Raw genomic sequence first — 18,598 nt, 5'->3', positions numbered from 1 at the left:
CTTACGTTCATTAATGATTTCTCACGGAAGGTTTGAGTTTACTTTTTGAAGCAGAAAAGTGATGTATTTGTTAACTTCAAACAGTGGAAAGCTTTGATTGAAAATCAGACGAGCAAGAAAATCAAGCGACTTCGCACTGACAATGGTATGGAGTTCTGCGGATGTGAGTTTGATGAATTCTGCAGAAATGAGGGTATTGCCAGACATCGTACAATTAGACATACTCCACAACAAAATGGGATAGCTGAACGGATGAACAGGACTCTCTTGGAGAGAGCTCGCAGCATGCTTTCTAATGCAGGTTTGGCTAAGGATTTCTGGGCTGAAGCACTCAACACGGCCTGTTACTTGGTCAATCGTTCTCCAGCCACAGCGATTGGTTTGAAGACTCCGAATGAGGTATGGTCTGATACTCCTGCTGATTATTCAAATTTGAAAGTTTTTGGTTGTCCTGCATATTTCCATATTAATGATGAAAAACTTGAGCCAAGGGCAAAGAAGGGCATATTCATTGGGTATGCCAGTGGGGTGAAAGGATTCAGGTTGTGGTGTACTGATCCTAAATCACCCAAGTTTGTGATCAGTAGGGATGTCACTTTTGATGAAAAATCCATGCTTAGTCCGAGGAAGGAGAATTCTGAGTCTACAGGACAAGAACAAGATGTTAGAAAGCAGGTGGAGTTTCAGGTGGAAGCATCACAAGGGCTGCCCAGTGGCGCCCAAGATCATGCTATTGTAGATGAGCATGATTCTGATTCGAGTAGCGGCACACAAGGTGAGCAAGACTACAGTATAGCGACTGGTAGACAGAGGAGGCAGATTAGACCACCTCAGAGATATGCTCATGCAGATATGGTGATGTATGCTCTTACTACGGCAGAGAATATTGTTGGTCAAGAACCTTCCAGTTGTTCAGAAGCTGTCAAGAGCGCAGAATCTGTACAGTGGTGCGCAGCTATGACTGAAGAGATTGAGTCTCTTCACAAAAACCAAACATGGGATTTGGTTCTGTTGCCAAAGAAGGTGAAGACTGTTGGCTGCAAATGGGTTTTCAAAAGAAAAGATGGAATCCAGGGTGATACAGATGCAAGATACAAGGCACGCTTAGTTGCTAAGGGCTTCAGTCAAAGAGAAGGCATCGACTTCACTGAAGTCTTCTCTCCAGTGGTGAAACACAGTTCGATCGGATTACTACTAGCTTTAGTAGCATTGTATGACTTAGAGCTACAGCAACTTGATGTTAAAACAGCGTTCCTACATGGTGAACTTGAAGAGACCATTTACATGCATCAGCCAGAGGGATTCATTGTTGAAAACAAGGAAGATCATGTGTGCAGATTGAAGAAGTCTTTATATGATTTGAAGCAGTCGCCAAGGCAATGGTATAAGCGGTTTGATTCCTTCATGATTGATCATGGTTATTTGAGAAGTAACTATGATAATTGTGTTTATCATAAGGAATTATTTGATAAGTCTTTCATTTATTTGTTATTATATGTTGATGATATGCTTATTGATGCTAGAAGCATATCTGACATAGGTTTGTTAAAGACCCAACTTAGAAATGAGTTTGAAATGAAAGACTTAGGTGCTGCAAATAAGATTTTGGGAATAGAAATCTTCAAAGATAGGAAAGCTGGAAAGTTGTACTTGTCCCAGAGAAAGTACATTAAGAAAGTGCTTCAGAGATTTGGGATGTTTGATTCCAAATCAGTAAATACACCACTTGCTACGCACTTTAAGCTTTCAGCTTGCCTATCTCCTCAGACAACTGAAGAGGAACAGTTCATGGCTAGTGTTCCTTATTCAAGTGCAGTTGGCAGCATCATGTATGCAATGGTTTGCACCCGCCCAGACATTTCACAGGCCGTGAGCGTAGTTAGCAGATACATGGCTAATCCGGGTAAGACTCATTGGCAGGCTGTGAAATGGATACTCAGGTATCTGAGGGGAACCCTGAACTTTGGGTTAATATTTGATAGAGATGTCGATCTCAGTTCTAATGTTACTGGTTTTGTTGATTCAGATTATGCTGGAGACTTAGATAAAAAAAGATCATTGACAGGTTATGTTTTCACTCTGTGTGGGTCAGCTATTAGTTGGAAAGCAACATTGCAATCTACTGTTGCTTTATCAACTACCGAGGCAGAGTACATGGCAGCAGCAGAGGCTGTTAAGGAGGCCATTTGGTTGAAAGGCTTGGTTAATAATTTGGGTTTACAACAAGATGGGATCTCAGTATTCTGTGACAGTCAGAGTGCAATACATTTGACCAAAAATCAAATGTATCATGAAAGAACGAAGCACATTGATGTCAGGTACCATTTTCTCAGAGAGATTGTTATAGAGGGTGCTATATAGATTCTGAAGATTGCTACTACAGAAAATCCAGCAGATATGATAACTAAGCCAGTTGCAGTATACAAGTTCAAACTTTGTTTGGACTTGATTGGTGTTCGCATTTTGTTATTCCCGTAAGGGATTTGGTGGTGGGGATTGGTTTTGTGGTCGGAAGTTTTTTGTGTTTTGGCAGAGTTCAAGCCAATGTGGAGATTTGTTATGAGGTGGCTTGAATTCAGATTGAACAGTGTATGTGTCGTAGGTTCGCTCGAGCGGAAGTTCACTCAGCTCGAGCGAATTCAGACAGAGAACTTCGCTCAAGTATCGCTCGACATTCAGCTCGAGCAATATCCAAGTCAGAGAGCTTCGCTCGACTCTCGCACAACTGTTGGCTTGAGCGAAGTGCAGAATATCTACGTTCGCTCGACACTCATTCGACGTTCGCTCGAGCCAATATTCACAAAAGTGAATTCTCACTTTTTCTATAAATATCAAACGGCGCCCACTTCTTGTAATAAGGACTTCAGAATTCATTTGTCTTGTTTTAAGTATTTTCTTGAGAGAAAAATCTAGAGTGAGTTTTGAGAGATAACTTTCTTGTGAAGTTTTTTATTGTATTGATCTGTACTCCATCTCTGTTGATAGTAAAATCTTCAATACCGACCCCACCAGTGGACGTAGGCTAATTTTAAGTCGAACCACTTAATTCTTGGTATTCTTTCTTTGTGATTGTCATCAATTTCTTTCGTTTAGTTCCGCTACTATATTTCGAGTTAGTCTAAACTACAGTTATTCCCAACAGTAATTGTGTAGTTATTTTGTCAGCACCAAAATAGACACCCTCTAATCGAGGTAGTTGATTTTATCGACGTCTACAAGTGTTGACAAATTTTTATAATCTCGACATTGTATACTGTTTTATTGGCACTTCCAAATGCCGAAAAAGTAGTTAGTCGATTATTTATATTTTTCGATACCCATGAATAGATGTAATTTTATTTTATTGACATCTACATCTACATGTGCCTGTAAATTGTTTTGGTCCAGCGTTTGGAGACTATATTATCGACGCTTACAAATGACAATAATTGAGAATTATTTTACTGACTTTCACAAATGCAGATAAATTACAATCCCAACTTTTTAGAGATTATATTATCGACACTTATAAATATTGGTAATTGAGTGATTTAAATTTACAATATACCATCCACAAAATTTAAAAATGCACAAAAATAAGCACCCACAAACGGAAAATAATTTTATTTATTTCACCTCTTTCTGAACTTAAGAAAAAAAAAAATTTCTAAACTAATAAAAAGTATTATCGGCCTCTTCCTTTTGCTTACCGAGGAGGAAGGTGGGACGCAACGACAGGGCTGGGCAGATGTCGTAGGTGGTCCACACGGCGGCGGAGCACTGAGAGATAGAGATAGAGAGTGATGAGCGAGAGTGAGTGAGTGGTGGGAGAGAGAGGGAGAGATCAGCACCATGAAAGAGACGGACAGTAAGGGAAAGAGAGAATGAGGACCAAACCGACAATGGGCAACCGAAAGGGATGGAGATGCCATGTGATGGTGGCTCGCGACGACACGGGGTTGGGTATGGTGGTTCGGGGTGGTGCAAGGCAGTGGCGTACGGTGAAGCTTTTCCACGGTTACTCCAATAAAGATAGTCTTGCGTCTTTGAGTTGGTTACATACGGTGGTTGGTGCAAGACCGTGGGAAAGCGTCTCACGGCTGAGCCACGGTGAACGGGTGGCAAGTGGCTAGTAACTTGCATCGCTAGCGGCGGAGGTGCAGAGCACAAAACTTGCTCTGTTTTCTGGCTTAAAAGCTGAGGCTTCCGAGTTATGGGTGCTGTAACGCTGTGATGTGGAAGACGTGCAGCGGTGGTGGTTTCTTTCGGTGGTTTTCTGAAGGTCGTGTTGCTGGCCGTGGAAGAGCACGCAGCAGTCGCTGGACGGTGGTGGTGAAGCATCCGGTTTGGAGCTAGCTTCCACCGGCGTGGCGATGGAAGAAAACACGGACGGCATACATGGGAGTTGGCCGTGCTCTGTTTCCCATGTGGTGAAACAGAGGCTCACGACGGATTTCTGGTGGGAAATTCTATTCATCTGCCATGGATCGAAAAATCTCATGCAAGAGTAGATCTATAAAAATATATGGGAAGCAAAAAAAATTTTGGTACTCACTAGGAATCAGAGAAGATCGACATGACCGATGTGCAACCGTTCAACAGCCTTCCCATCTCCACTACTGCCCCGCGCCTCACCTTTGAAAAGAAATACATTTAAAAATCAGATGAATTTTAAAATTTTGTTTGGAGCCATATTCGGCGCCAACGTCAAAAATAGCTAATAAAAATTAGCGCACTCTATTTGCTGCCAACTTTTAAAATTAAAATATACCGCATTTATTCTTTTTTTAATATATATATATATATATATATATTTCAAACATTTTTATGTAAAATATGAAAAAACTATAATAAAAAAGAGAAATGCTCTAATCACAAAGAGATTATACAAGAATAATTTTATAAATTGATATGATTTGTTAGATTATAAAGTATATCTGACATACCATATAAAACTACGTCAGTTTTTGAAATTATTTTTGTGTAATCTCTTTGAGTTTGATGAACCACTAAAAGTATATTTGATCAACACCAACAAAAAATGCTTATTATAAAAACGTTGCAAAACATGAGAAAATGATTAAAAAAAATACATAAAATAGAATAATGAGTTTTTTAATTTTTATTTTCATTTTAACTTTTTATTGGGTCTAGGTAGGAAAAAAGAAACCGGTAAACTGGTGAACCAAACTGAACCGATGGATTCAGTCTGGTTCAAAATCGGTTCGGCCCAGTATTGGTTTAATTTTTTTCAAAATCGGTCAAAACGGTCAGATTTCACTTTTTCATTTTCTAACACTGGGTTGGTTCATATATATATTTTAATTTAACATATTATATAAAATATGTTTTATATGATTTTTTATATTATACATAATTTTTATATATAATTTATATAAAATAATTTTATATTATATACTAAATTTTAATTAATATAACATTAAATTTTAAAATCCTAGTATTCATGAATTATAATAATCTAATAACATAAAATTAATATAATATTTAATATAACATAAAATTAATCTATATAATCCACTAATACTATACTAAAACTAGAAAAATCGAACTGGACGGGATCGAAACGGGTTAAATTGAAAGTACTGATTTATGGGTGTAACCGGTGCGGTATCGGTTCTTCAAATCTAAAGTAGGTATTAACTCTATAGAATTAATTTATTCAGTCCCTTAAATAACTTTAACCAAGTGTATTATCAAGCCCAATAAAAATTCATATCCCGTCGTAATAAAATTTTTGGGCCCATAACCTATTCAAAATTTACCCAATGAATATCAAATAGATTTTCCATATATAATAACCTAAAAAAAATTTATAGATCGGGACTTGGTGTTTGGCCTGGGTGTACGTTATAGCTAGAGTTATGTTGCTTAATTGCTTAGTTTTCCTGGTATACTAGTAGTCAAGTTTATGAAAATAAACTCTAAATTTTGAACATAAATAAACATAAAAATATTTGCTAAAACATGTTCACGAAGATGAACATTAAAATCAAAACATAAATAATTTAAAAGAAACTAAACAAAAATAAAAATTATACTACTCACAAGACGTAAATATATGCAAAAACTGGAGGTAGATTTCTTCTCTAATTCGTTAATCTATCCGCTCCTAAGGCTGCAGAGAACTTTTTCTACTGTCGAACATGTATAGAGCGTCTGGTATTTTATATAGTGCTTGAAAAGCTTGAGATTTGGGCTTTTTTTTTTTTTTTCCCCTTCACGTAGGTTAGCCTTCATATATCTTATTTCATGCACGAGTAATGTAAAACACGGGGAAAATGAGATACTTTTACTAATATTTATGCAAACGTCGATAAATGTATATTTAACTACAAGCTTGAAAGCAAAACGTTAACAAATGTCTATTTTCCGGCATTTCTATAAACACCAGTAATATAAATGCCGCTAAGTTCTCTATATTTTACTGGCGTCTATGTAAGCGCTGACAAATATATATTTAATTACCGGCATGAAAATGAAACGTAAATAAAATTATATTTTTTGGCATATCTTTAAGCGCCTCTAATATAAACGCCACTAAATCCTCTCTACTTTATTGATGTTTATGCAAATGCCCGACAAATATATATTTAAATTAACAGCATAAAAATGAAACGTCAATAAATTTTTATTTTTCTGGCCTATATATAAGTGCAGCTAATATAAACGCCGCTAAATCCTCTCTACTTTACCGACGTTTACGCAAATGCTGGCAAATGTATATTTAATTACCAGCGTGAAAATGAAACGTCAATAAATTTCTATTTTTTCGGCATATCTATAAGCGCCAACAAATGTATATTTAATTACTGGCATGAAAATGAAACATTGATAAAAGACTATTGTTCCGGCATATCTATAACCGTCGATAATATAAACGCCGCTAAATCATATATAATTGGCCGGCGTTTAGGCGAATCAATAATATGTTGGCGCATAAATAATATGTCGGCAAATCACTATTGTTGCCGGCATTTACCTAAATGCCATTAATATAAATGCCGGAAAATGACCATTTTTTTTGTAGTGTATAGGCACTCCAAAAAATTCAAAGATGACCCCGCATGCACAGAAAAATGCTCTCCTCTCCTTCTTTCGTAGGAGACTGTTTCCTGTTTCATAGTGTCCTGGGGAAGGAGTTCGCGTAAGAACCTCATTTCCACCACCTTTCCTGAACCAACCAAAGTCAGGTCCAACACTTAATTCTTTCCTATAAATTGTCGTTGCTCACCCTGTCTTCCCCAAACCATCGATTCATTCCTTCCCATTTTCTCAACCAAACAAACCATTTCTCTAATAGCATATGTCTCAGAGGCCCAGTGTTCCTCACTCTTGTACGATAGCCTTCGGCCTCCATTCCCACCTCTTCGTGTCTAGTGATATGAACCCCAACTCCAACTGGTGTTGCAATTTTCATTAGTTGAAATCTTTTTATTCTCATTTCTCAAACTTTTCCCTTGAGTACTCTGAAATTAATTCCCATTTTATTCTATTCTTTGTATTTGTTTCTCGGGAAAAAAATAAAACATTTTTTAGTTTCAAGATCATGAGTTTGAAAGGTTTTGTTGAAGGAGGCATAGCTTTAATTGTTGCAAGCTGTACCATCCACCCTCTGGACCTGCTCAAGGTCTGAATGCAGCTCCAAGTTGAAACCAACGCCCCAAAACTGACCGCGAATGCTGCGGTGCAAAATCTCTGCCCGACTCTCGCCTTCCACGCTACCTCGCTCTCTTCTCTGGGGTCGAGCAACGTGCCTCTCCTGCCTCCCTCGGCGGCTCGTGCGGGCCTAATATCCGTTGGTGCCCGCATCGTCCAACAGGAATAGGAGGATGAGAAACCAGTCCGACCGTGAAGTGTTCGCCGCAGCAGTTTTGGGAAGAAAGAAGGAGAGGAGAGCATTTGTTCTGTGCATGAGGGGCCATCTTTGAATTTTTTGGAGTGCCTACGTGATTGTTTCTTATTAGCCTGTGTAAAAACTATTTTGGCACCCATCCAGTCCCAATCTTTTCCCTAGTCATATATCATGTAATTCGTGTCTGTTTGCAAATGTGTTCGTGGTGACTGAAATACGGCACCCAAGAAGACGCAATACTGCAATGTATCGTATTCATTTGCAAACGGGGTGCCGTATATATGTTGGATATATAAATATATATCCAACATACAACTAATATATATGTCCCATGCATGCGTCACTTTCATCGTGAGTAGCCGTACCATTGCTAGCAGCTGGAGTTAAGGAGGTGCATGAGGAATATGGCCCGTGGATATATCTCGATTCTCTACCATTGTCAAGATCCAGTTGCTCATCGTGCATGCATGGCTGCTTTTGCCCTGCTGATCTTGGTCTTTAATTTTCACAGCTTCTAACGCTTGGTAATGCTAAAATGGAAAAATCATGTTGCAACCATATGCAGGGACGATTAACCATATATGAAAATTATACACTTATGCTTTCGGGGGATAAAAATAAACTCCAACGTAATGTTTTTTTTTTCAAAACAAGCTTCCCTTTTCCCGAAAATTGTTTAATCTAGGCAATCGCATCACTGTTTCATATTTCATATATGATTGTTTTCACTTTTATAAAAAATGCTGCTCTTTTTAGGGGTTTACCTTTCTCTTGCTGGAGATTGAAACCACTTTTCTTTATGAATCGATACATGTATTTGAAACCTTTTATATCTGGTCAGTCTCTCACATTGAGCCAACTTGCTTTGTGGTATACCCATGTTATATATGTTCCTTTTATTTGTTTATGTACTAGGTGACTAGTGTTGGGATGAATACTGAGTGGGGATTGCTCATGTCTAGTATTTCAAAATCGGCTTATGGGACACCTTACTCACAGACGCTGAGGCACACACACATGCCTGTTGTGCGGTTGGAAGTATGTTGTTCATAACCGAAGTTATGCTACAGGTGCGAAGGCTCTCTTTTGCATGTGAGACCATGGGCTCTGCAATAACTATTTGCAGTGATAAGACCGGAATCTTAACTTTAAATCAGGTGAATGATTAATAAGTTGCTTGATCAATCTTTTCCTTTTTCAAGAGGGTAGTATGCTTGTTTTGGCTGATAGTTATAAATTGTAGATTTTGGGAGTGCACATAATGTTGCGTGGGCCTGGTGATAGGGAACTACTTTGATGTTTTGGGGAAAAAAACTCAACTAGATCCTTCTTTCTTGCACCCAACCTTTTTTTTTTTTTTTTTGAGGAGGAAGGGGAGTTATCACTTTTCTTTATCTTTTAGTTATGCATTTTTTTAATTGTGACAGTTCCATTTATTGATAGATGACTGTGGTTGAGGCGTGTCGGCATAGTTGTGAAACTTTTCTAAATAGCGTAGTTTATGCAAATTTTATGTGGGTTTAAGTAATTTATGTATTCTGTTCTTGTTCATTTTTTATTATTATTATTTTCTGAAAAACCTTTTTGGGCGAGTAAATTTCGCCGGAAATAATTTTTCAGAATAAAAATATATTTCCGGCGACATAAAATCGTCGTAAATATTTTTTTGCGGCGACAGATACCCGTTGGAAATATTTAATGACAACAATAATTTAAAATAATTGAAAAAATAATGAGTTATTTGCAGCGATTTTATTAACTTGACGATGTATATCGCAGGAAATAAATTTTCTCAACGATTTTAGTGGTAAATGAGAAGGCCATTTCTGTCGATTTTTTGGACATTTACGATAGATTAAAATCGCCAGAAATAGTAGTATTTTGTGACATTTTTTTCTATCGCTGAAATTGATCAAAATCGAGTTTAGGATTTCGTCGAACTTACAGCGATATAAATTGCTAAAAATATCAAATGCAGCGATTATTATGAATATTTGCGACCATTTTAAATGTTAGAAAATACCTAATTTCTTGTAGTGTCATTTCCAGCTAGCTAGCTAGCTCTTCCCCGTTATTACTTTGCTTCCTTTTTTTTTTTTTTCTTTTTTCTTTTTTTTTTTTAATTTAAAATTTTTAAAATTTTATTTTTTTCTTGTTCTCGATCAGAATGCTTCTTGGTCTGTGCTTTTAATTAGCTAGACACTTTTGTCACTTCTCTCCTAAGGTTTTTTTTTTTTTTTTTTTTTTTTCATGGTCTATTTCTTGATTGAGGATCGAAATTAAGATCCGACGCACACTGCTAATTTTTCACGTCCGAGTAAGCACGTACGTTAACATTAATGACTAACAACATGTATTAACTGTATAAGTACTGATCCTTTGATTAACCTTTTTCCATTTAATTATATCATTTAAGTGGCTGGCCATGCAGCACCGTCAAAATTGGCTAAAAAACCGAACATAATTACAATAATATTGTGTATCTTACTACGTACGCACTCAAGTCTGAGCTATATTGCATCGTGGTGTATATATCAGGAAATTATAATCAGTTCTTTTATATATAGTCGTTGGATATAATTGGCGTGCAGTCGTCTATGCCGTGTCAAATTTAAAATGAATTATTCCTTTCACATCAGCTCTCTCTCTCTTATCAGCTCGGTCTTTCTCTCATCAGTTCGATCTTTCTCTCTCATCAATTTCAGCAATTCGGTCTCTCCCTCTCCTCAGTGCTCTCTCATATCTCTCGTCAGTTCGGTCTCTCTCTCATTAAATATTTACACGTTAATCACATTACACACCGTTTACACCATGCGCTTACAAACATTTTTCAATTATAATTACTTATATTTAGTACATGAGAGGCTATATATGGTTAGTTGCCTTTCAACAATATTGCCGTTGTTGCCAAGGTACTGTGGATGTTCCATTTGGGCCGAGCTCGCTCAGTCCAAATTAGTTTAGCAGAATCCAAATCCGAATCTGTTCAAAATTTTATGTGATGCATGTATAATTGGATTTCGGATCTTCTTAGATTTTGACCATCCAAACCAATAATTCCATCCCCATATCACCCATCAGCCACTCAACTAACCCTTGAAAAAGAAATATTTAAAAAAAAAATGAGTAAATGGATCAAAATGAGATTATGGGCTTACATCACAAATAAAATAAGAGAAATGATATTTACAGTTATATATAAAATATTTATATTTTACATTATTTTTAAACGAGTTATTTTTAATGATAGATTTTACTTTTTTAAAATAATTATGCGAAACTTGCATTTATCTTAAGATTATATCACTAGAAAACAAAAGAGCGTGGAAGTAAAATATTTCAAGCTATACGATTATCATCATCAATGACAAGCAACTATTCATGCCATTAAGATTGAAACTTCCAATACTACCTTGTAAAAATAAAGAAGGCAACTTTTAAATCTTATCTCTCTCCAGATCTAGAAACTCAATTATTTGATGGATCTACACCCAACATCCACGCACGAGAAAAGTTACCGAAAAGGTCATTTGGCTTTTTTTTTTATGTATTTTTGTAATCCCTTAAACATTTTAAAAAAATCACAATATTAAAAGATAATTACTTAATTATTACGTAAAAAAAAAAATGGGGACTATTGTTGAGACACCAAGCATACCCACTCAGAGCAAAATCAATCATCTGTTGGGTCAAAGCTTTTTCTGATCTCTCTAACTTTGATTACTGAAAAAGTGAAAATGCAGTCCTAATAGGCTATGCCACAGACAGACAAAGCAGCACAGCAGTCTAAGACCTTTGGAAAGGTACACCAAGTGACCAAACTCGGAATCAATTCTTTCATGCTGTCTGCAAACTGGGCAATGAGAAAGTGGAAACTCAATCCACAGACAGACACCCAATATAGTGAAACACACATGCAGGGAATCAAAAACTAACCCCAACTCATGTTTTGGTCCCATGCACCCAACGGAAATTTACAGGTTTAAATCATTATTGACAAGATCCTTCAGTCTTTCCTAGATAACGACTTTTCCTCAACTTCTTACTAGATTCTTTCCATGCTAGAGAATGCTTCAGTCATCGAATGGATATAAAAAGTAGCACCAATCCATCAGCCTCAATGAATTGACCAAACATACTCAGACCCTGGATGTCCTGATATCAGCTCAGAAAAGCGAGAAAAGAGAACGAAACACATTTTCACATAGTAGTGCTATTTTAATGCCTTTAAGCTACATACTATTCACATAACATAATTTGATCTGCGAGATTCAAATTTTAAAATTTATCTTTTAAATCAAATTATATTACATAGATGGTGTGTGATGTAAAGGTTTTCAAATAAAATTATTAGATGAGTAGTACTATGATACTGTGACTGTATGCAAACACTAGTCTTGGTTAATGCCCCCAGTCTCTGAACCCAACTCGAGTAATGTAGGCTTTTTGTGTGTGGTGAATAATTGGAACCTGGAAATTGGAAGAAAGGAGTTGTTCTGCATGTATTTAAGAATATTGGAGAAAGCGAATTTCCTATCGTTGGCTCTATATGCATTAATAAATATCAATCTTGTTCTCTTTACATTGATAAAACAAAGAGTTTTGAAAATGAAGAAAATCACAAGCCACAAGCACCCCTCTGTTTAGCTACAAACTATATAGTTCATCTTTTGAAATTAAATTTTGGCACCGGAGGAAGATGAGTAAAGTAGTGAGGAGGCAGAAAAGCTAGTGTTATTGCTTTTAGACAGCAAGCTTTGCATAGCAGGTCTTGATGATGAAGTGGCTGGAACACCACTAGAGTTCTTATTTTCTTGAACATTGCTTACTGGAGAACCCTTGATCAGGAGGGCATCCACCTTTGCATATTCCTCTCTTTCATGTTTAATTTCCTTGAACATTGCCGCCACATCTTTCATGGTTGGTCTTTCATCAGGGGAGGAGTTTACGCATAATATGGCTATGCCTAATGCTTGCATCATTTCCTCTATATCTGATTCTGGTCTAGATAGGAGGCTTGGATCTAGGACCTCAATTCCTCCTCTTTTTGTCTAACCCAATCCACTAGATGGATCCCTTCCGGTATTGTTGGATCGATTGGTTGCTTTCCTGTCAAGACCTCCAAGACCACTACGCCGAAGCTGTAAACGTCACTCTTTTCGGTGATCTTCATCATGTATCCATATTCTGAAAAAGAAACATTAAAGTTAGTTGAAGATTGCCAATATGTTATTACATTGTTGTATTTAGAGGGCTTGCTAAATCAGCCATTGTGTAAATTGCTGGAAATCTCATATTGCTGTTTGCAGAGACTATAATAAACATGGAAACAAACGTATCTACAACTATGTTGAAAATGGAAATAGTAACTCACCAGGAGCAATGTATCCATAAGAGCCAGCAACAGTATTGGAAGACCGAGCAAAGTCTCCATCCTCAACAAGCTTGGCTAGGCCAAAATCAGCAATATAAGGCTCAAATTCAAGACCAATTAGGATGTTGTTGGCCTTGATGTCCCTGTGAACAATTGGAGGGGCACAATCATGGTGTAAATAAGCGAGGCCTTGTGCTGCCCCCAACAAAATTTGGTACCTAAGTTCCCATTCCAAGGCATTTCCTGTCCTCTCATGGAGTAGACTTCCCAGGCTTCCATTAGGCATATAATCATACATGAGCAACCTTGTGTTTCGATTCCAACAGCAGCCCAGGAACCTGACAATGTTCTTATGACGGATTGAGCCAAGGGTTTTCACCTCTGCAGAGAAGGAATCACGAACTCCACATTTATCGTCATTACAGTCGTCGGCTCCAGCAGTTGTCGAAGGCCAGAGCTTTTTCACTGCAATCACTTCACCGTTGTCCATATCGGCTCGATAAACGACCCCAGAACACCCTTTTCCAATCACGTTGGCATCTATTAAGCATCTCAGCACTTGGTCTACAGAGAAACTTAGTTTCTGGAATGGAGTGAATTGCCATGGCCATAAGTCTCCCAATTCCGAGTCATCATCATTTCTGATGCTTCTTCGTGCCCTTATGACTGCAGTCATGCCCATAACCAGCATTGCCACTGTCAGGGTGATCAGCAAGGCAATTGCTAGTTTAAGTTTCCGCGACCGCCTCAGATCATCCTCATTTCTTGCTAGTCCTGTCCTGCCAACATCGCCCAAGAAACATGAGTCGTGTCTCGAAGAACAGAGTCCTTGGTTTCCAGCTAGATCCATTAGTGATAATTGCCGAAAAAGCTTGTTGTCAGGAAGATAACCAGTAAAGTTATTGTAGGAGATATTGAGCGAAACAAGATTCACAAGCCCAGAAAGTGGATTCAAATCCCCCTCTAGCTTGTTATGAGAAAGGTCTAGGATGGAAAGTTTATTGAGAGCAGATATCTGAGTCGGGATTGGACCAGTGAGTCCATTGTAACTGAGATTGAGAGCGATTTCGAGAGCTTCAATCCGACCCAGTTCCGTCGGGATTCCACCTGTAAGCTCATTGTTGCTGAGATCAAGCAATTGGAGACTTGAACAAAGACCGAGAGATGGAGGAATCAATCCAGAGAATGAATTCCTACTTAGAATGAGTTTGTTTAAGGAAACAAGACGACCGAAGCTTGCTGGAATCTGACCGGAAATTTTGTTGGACGAAATATCCAAGACCTGGAGCCCGGATAGAGATGAAAATGAATTAGGTGTAGGACCTTCTAAAATGTTGTTGCTGAGGTCTATCATTTGCAATTCTGTACAACTTCCAATCTCATCAGGCACCGACCCAGAAAGACGATTTCCAGCCAGATCAAGAAAATTTAATCTCCTGAGATTACCTATTGTGTTAGGAATCCCACCAGCTATCCTGTTGCTTCCAAGCCGTAGCCTCACGAGAGAACTGCAATTGCCAATTTCTGGTGGTATTGAACCCGAAATATCATTGGAAATCAAGAGCAGCTTTGTGAGGTTTTGGAGCTGAAACAGGCCAGGAGGAATACTACCTGTGAGTGCATTGTGAGATAAATCTAGTGCTTCGAGATTTCTACAACTATCCAAAGTGGAAGGAATGCTTCCTTCAAGCTGGTTATCCCAAGCAAAGAACACCGTGAGATTTGACAACATCCCAAGCTCTGGTGGGATCAAACCTGAGATCTGATTTGTATCAAATTGTAACTGTAAAAGATTTGTAGCATTGGAAAGATTTGACGGTATGAACCCGGACACATTGTTATTACTAATCATGAAATCTTGAAGCTCCGAAAGGCCACCTAAAGTTAAAGGTATGGTTCCGGATAGAGAATTCAATGATATATCAATCATTTTCAAGCTACTGCAATTGCCAATTTCTTCTGGGATCACCCCAACAAGACTATTCTGCCACAACATTAACTGCTCTAGTTTTTTAAGCTTACCAAGCTCTGGCGGTATTGAACCAGAGAGGCTATTTTCATAAAGAAACAAGTTTACAAGCTCAGAGCAGTTACCTATTTCAGAAGGTATTTCACCAGAGACCATTGTAGTGTAGATTGACAAAGTCTGAAGCTTGCTAAGCCCACCTAATGAGGCCGGTAAAGAGCCTGAAATTCTGGTATCAGCCAGCCCCAACACTGTCAAATTGCTGCAGTCTCCAAGCTCATCAGGGATTTTCCCAGTAACGTCCTTGTTTCCGCCTGTTCGTAAAATTTCAAGGCTCGACAATCTGCCAATCTCGGAGGGGATTGACCCGCCTAGCAGATTATCGAAAAGCAGGAGGTTTTTTAGCCTTGTGCAGCTGCATAGCTCAACTGGGATTTTCCCAGTGAGTTTGTTGGAGTTCAATATCAAGTCCTCGAGGTTTTGGAGATTGCCTATGCTTGGAGGGATTGAGCCAAAAAGACTATTTGATCCAAGGTCTATGGTTTCAAGTCCAATGCAATCACCAATCTCAGCTGGGACGGTTCCGGTGAGATTGGCATCAGATATAACCAGTTTATGAAGAGCGCGAAAGGAAGAGAGATTGGAAGGCAATGGAAGCTCGAGCTGAACAGAATGTATACTAATTTCGGTGACTAACCCTTGTGGGGAGCATGTTATGGACGTCCAATTACATGGGTTGGTGTCAAGTATGTTCCAGTTGGAGAAAGACGACGGTGGTGGGGAAGTGGAGCTGTGGAGCCAAGAGAAGAGAATGGAGGCTTCATGGTTTGCTGTGGAAGCAGGGGTGTAGAGAAGAGCAATGAGGAAGAGGAAGAAAAAGAATGTAGAAGAAGAAGAAGAGGGATTGTAGAAGGAGGAGAAGAAAGATTGCCTCGAGCTGGGCATCGACGACATTTTTCTCAATTTCCAAAACTTTCGTCTCGGGTTTGCATCATCGGGTTTTGCAGCCTCTCTCTCTCTCTCTTTCTCTCGCGCGCGCACTTACACACACTCTCGCTGTGTTTCTGCTTTCTTGCTTTGAACTCAAGCTCTCGGAAGTCAAGCTCAAAGAAGTAGTACTTGGTTTTTCTACGATTCTGTGCAAAGCAAAGTAGAGAACCATGAACACACCGAGACAAACCATATTAAAATAAAGAAATGAAACCAAAAAAAAAAAATAATGCCTAGAGATCGGCAAAACTGCTCCACCACCGCACCACAACTTGGATGTCTCTCTCTCTCTATCCACTAAGGTGATTAGAATAATGGAAGAATTGCTAGCTGGGTTCACGCACATAGAGGAAAGACACCATTTTTATATGAGGAGAAAGAAGACCACCATGACCTCAAATCTTTCTTTAGGGGTGATTGCTCTGATTGACTCCCACTACTGTAGTGAGAGAGTTGTTACCTCCAACGTCAAGTCAGTGTTGTTTGCTTCCATTATCTATAATTATTTCTTACATGTAGTTCAAACTTCAAATATAAATTGATGGACTTATAAAATCTTTATTTGGCTCATGGGAAAGCTAGCTTTCTGGGCTTCAGCAAATTCATTGATGAGCCCTCTCTATCATCCAATCAAAAGCTCGTTTGCATATATATAATGGAGAATATATTTATATATAGAGAGAATATATATATACACATATACGAGAAATGTTATATATTAGTCAATATTCATCATCACATATTTATAATCTTTTATAAGGTGTGAGATGATGAATAATAATTAATAAGAATAATTTTCTACATATATATACTGTTTCATATTCGATCCATAATAACTGGCCAATTAATTTATGAGTAATTCTATATACAATCGTAAAGTGCGTAAACGCTCCGTAATCGTTTTGAAAAAGAATAGAGTTTACTATTAAAAAATTAATTTTTTTATGTGAATTTTATATTTTATTAATTTTTTTCAAAACGTTTATGCAACAGTTACATAATTTATAGTTGTAAATATCCTTTCTCCATAACATGATAATACCGTCTTAATGATCACGTGCCTCATGCAGTCGTGCACGTTCCAGTTGAGCTGGTTTTGTTAAATTTTTCCTGACATATATATATAGAGAGAGAGAGAGATTAGGCTCAAATTGCCGTTAGATCCAATGGCATTTCCGTTGGCTTTTATTATTATTATTATTATTTTATTCCATATTCCAAAACGTCCAATTTTCTCTATGTATGAAATTTAAATAGTTATATTTCTGAAGAATATTGAAGACTTTCTTGAGGCGACCACCCTCTGCGCGCATTTTGAAATGTAGCATAAAGTAGCTTATAAAAAATTGTAACGTAAAGTAATGCCAGCTCTGGCTGCTTCGATAAAGTATTATACTATTATCCAGCAAAACCCCTTCAATTTCATTGCAGAAAGATATTGAGAATTCATCTCTTATTTTAAAAGCTTAAACAGAAAAATATGTAAATTTTATTATTTATATCATATTCTTAATTTTTTTCTCACGTGTAAGTCAGACTCTCAGTTCAAAATCAAGACCTCTACTCAGATAAATAAAATAAAAAAAGAGAAAAGAATAAAGTATTTCAATTTGATGGGTCCATCTTAAATTGATCAGTCAATTTTGATCTGTTGGTCAACATGCATGATCTTTCTCTCCATTCTAAATTATTGGCACTAATAATCCTCTTAGATGCTATGATCATAATGAAGCCCTAGATTGCTCAATCCATTATAAATTATTATTGTCGCAATCACAATAATGGAGCTACAAAAATAGTTGAAGATCCTATATATTGTTTACTGCAAGACTTATTTAGTGCATGTAATATTTTTCTCAGACTTGCTAATGATAGAAGAAAACCCTTTTTTTTTATTTAATATATATTGGTGATCGTTAAAAAAACCATAATGAACGGTGAGAAATTATAGTGCATCAAATAACATAAAAAAAGGTAATATTAATGATATTGGGGAAAGAATATTTTGACGAGATGAATTTTATTCATCAATTACTATTTATTTCGACATCTCATATTTATAATATTTTTTTAATTTTATAGAATATGAATATACTTTTCATAAAGTATGGGGCGCGAGATAATAAATAGTAATTAATGAGAATATTTTTTTATTTTTTTTATTTTTTACAAATGATGATCACGAGTAAAAGGTTGACAGTCAAGCAAACAAGGCTAGGATTAGGAATTTTAATTCTTCCAAGTACTGGAGACCCTCTTACCGATGATTCAGATCCTACATTCCATAGTCATGAAAAGAAGAAAAAGAGAGAGAAAAGAAAGCGAAAGAAACAAACAAGGCATCTTCCCATGCATGTAGCTATGAACCTTAGACGTCATGACTGTATTAAGTTCAGAAAATAAATAATCAAGGGGG

At 37.3% G+C, this 18,598-nt stretch overlaps 1 protein-coding gene across 1 annotated transcript; it reads right to left on the bottom strand.

Annotated features, from left to right (window-relative positions):
- Window positions 1-12,379: 12,379 nt before the first annotated feature.
- LOC121257138 (LRR receptor-like serine/threonine-protein kinase RGI1) lies at window positions 12,380-16,607 on the bottom strand. Its single transcript, XM_041158043.1, is given in 3 exon segments — window positions 12,380-12,902; window positions 12,905-13,039; window positions 13,227-16,607. Coding segments are annotated over 3 exon segments (3,429 nt in total). The 5' UTR covers window positions 16,147-16,607; the 3' UTR covers window positions 12,380-12,528.
- Between the last annotated feature and the right edge of the window lie 1,991 nt (window positions 16,608-18,598).

Source organism: Juglans microcarpa x Juglans regia, chromosome 1D, assembly GCF_004785595.1.
Source record: "Juglans microcarpa x Juglans regia isolate MS1-56 chromosome 1D, Jm3101_v1.0, whole genome shotgun sequence".
NCBI classification, from domain to species: Eukaryota; Viridiplantae; Streptophyta; class Magnoliopsida; order Fagales; family Juglandaceae; genus Juglans; species Juglans microcarpa x Juglans regia.
The sequence above is the reverse complement of the archived record's forward strand: the minus strand, read 5'-3'. Positions and strand labels throughout refer to the sequence as shown.